The sequence below is a fragment of the Nothoprocta perdicaria genome, unplaced genomic scaffold, assembly GCF_003342845.1.
Source record: "Nothoprocta perdicaria isolate Ctin4 unplaced genomic scaffold, notPer1 scaffold_803, whole genome shotgun sequence".
NCBI lineage: Eukaryota > Metazoa > Chordata > Aves > Tinamiformes > Tinamidae > Nothoprocta > Nothoprocta perdicaria.
The window spans coordinates 14,368-15,628 of NW_020456092.1; the positions used below are offsets into that span (position 1 = coordinate 14,368).

General features: G+C 74.7%; 1 protein-coding gene across 1 annotated transcript in view; it reads left to right on the forward strand.

Moving 5' to 3' along the window:
* Positions 1-1,228, forward strand: part of LOC112958139 (neutral alpha-glucosidase AB-like) — a gene marked incomplete at its 3' end in the record, with an annotated part of 6,572 nt that extends 5,344 nt beyond the window's left edge. The window contains exons 3-4 of the mRNA XM_026051946.1: positions 159-323; positions 1,048-1,228. Of these exons, the coding sequence (XP_025907731.1) occupies positions 159-323; positions 1,048-1,228 (346 nt within the window). The remainder of the gene's footprint in view (positions 1-158; positions 324-1,047) is intronic.
* Between the last annotated feature and the right edge of the window lie 33 nt (positions 1,229-1,261).

The window sequence follows — 1,261 nt, forward strand, 5'->3', positions numbered from 1 at the left end:
GGGGACATGAGAGGACGTGGGGCGACATGGGACCCAGGACACGGGGACACGGGATGTGTGGGGACACGTGGGCATGCTTGGGGACACGTGGGGACCTGCGGGGACACGTGGGCACCCCCGTGGGGACACGGGGGGATCCGTGGGGACACGTGGAAGAGGTGGGGATGCGGACACACGCGTGGGGACCCGTGGGGACGTGTGGGGCCACGGGTGCCCCCCGCCGCAGGGCCCAGCTCCGTGGGCCTCGACTTCTCGCTGCCGGCCGTGGAGCACGTGTACGGGCTGCCCGAGCACGCCGAGAGCCTGCGGCTGCGCCCCACCGAGTGAGCGGGGACACGGCGGCGCGCGGGGACACGCGGTGATGAGGGCGGCGCGCGGGGACACGCGGTGATGAGGGTGGCGCGCGGGGACACGCGGTGCCGCGGGCGGCGCGCGGGGACACGCGCTGACGCGGGTGCCACGCGGTGCCACGCGGTGATGCGGATGCCACGCTGTGCCACGCGGTGACACGGGTGCCACGCGGTGACGCGGGTGGCGCGCGGTGCCACACGGTGACACAGGCGCCATGTGGTGCCATGTGGTGCCACGCGGTGACGTGGATGCCACGCGGTGCCACACGGTGACACAGGCGCCACGCGGTGCCACACGGTGCCACGTGGTGCCACGCAGTGCCGCGCGGTGACGCGGATGCCATGCGGTGCCACGCGGTGACACAGGCGCCACGCAGTGCCACGTGGTGACACAGATGCCACGCGGTGCCACGGGGTGCCACGCAGTGCCGCGTGGTGACGCAGGCGCCCCGCGGTGCCCCGCGGTGCCCCGCGGTGCCCCGTGGTGCCACGCGGTGACACAGGCGCCACGCAGTGCCACGTGGTGACGCAGATGCCACGCGGTGCCACGGGGTGCCACGCAGTGCCACGTGGTGACGCGGGCGCCCCGCGGTGCCACGTGGTGACACAGGTGCCACGCGGTGCCCTGCGGTGCCCCGCGGTGCCCCGTGGTGCCACGCGGTGCCGCGCAGTGACGCGGGTGCCCCTGTCCCCGCAGGGGCGGCGAGCCGTACCGCCTGTACAACCTGGACGTGTTCCAGTACGAGGTGCGCAGCCCCATGGCGCTGTACGGCGCCGTGCCGCTGCTGCTCGCCCACAGCGCCCGCCGCTCGCTCGGCATCTTCTGGCTCAACGCCGCCGAGACCTGGGTGGACATCGGCGCCGGCGCCGCCGGCAAGGTGCGCGGGGACAGGGGGACACCATGGGGACAC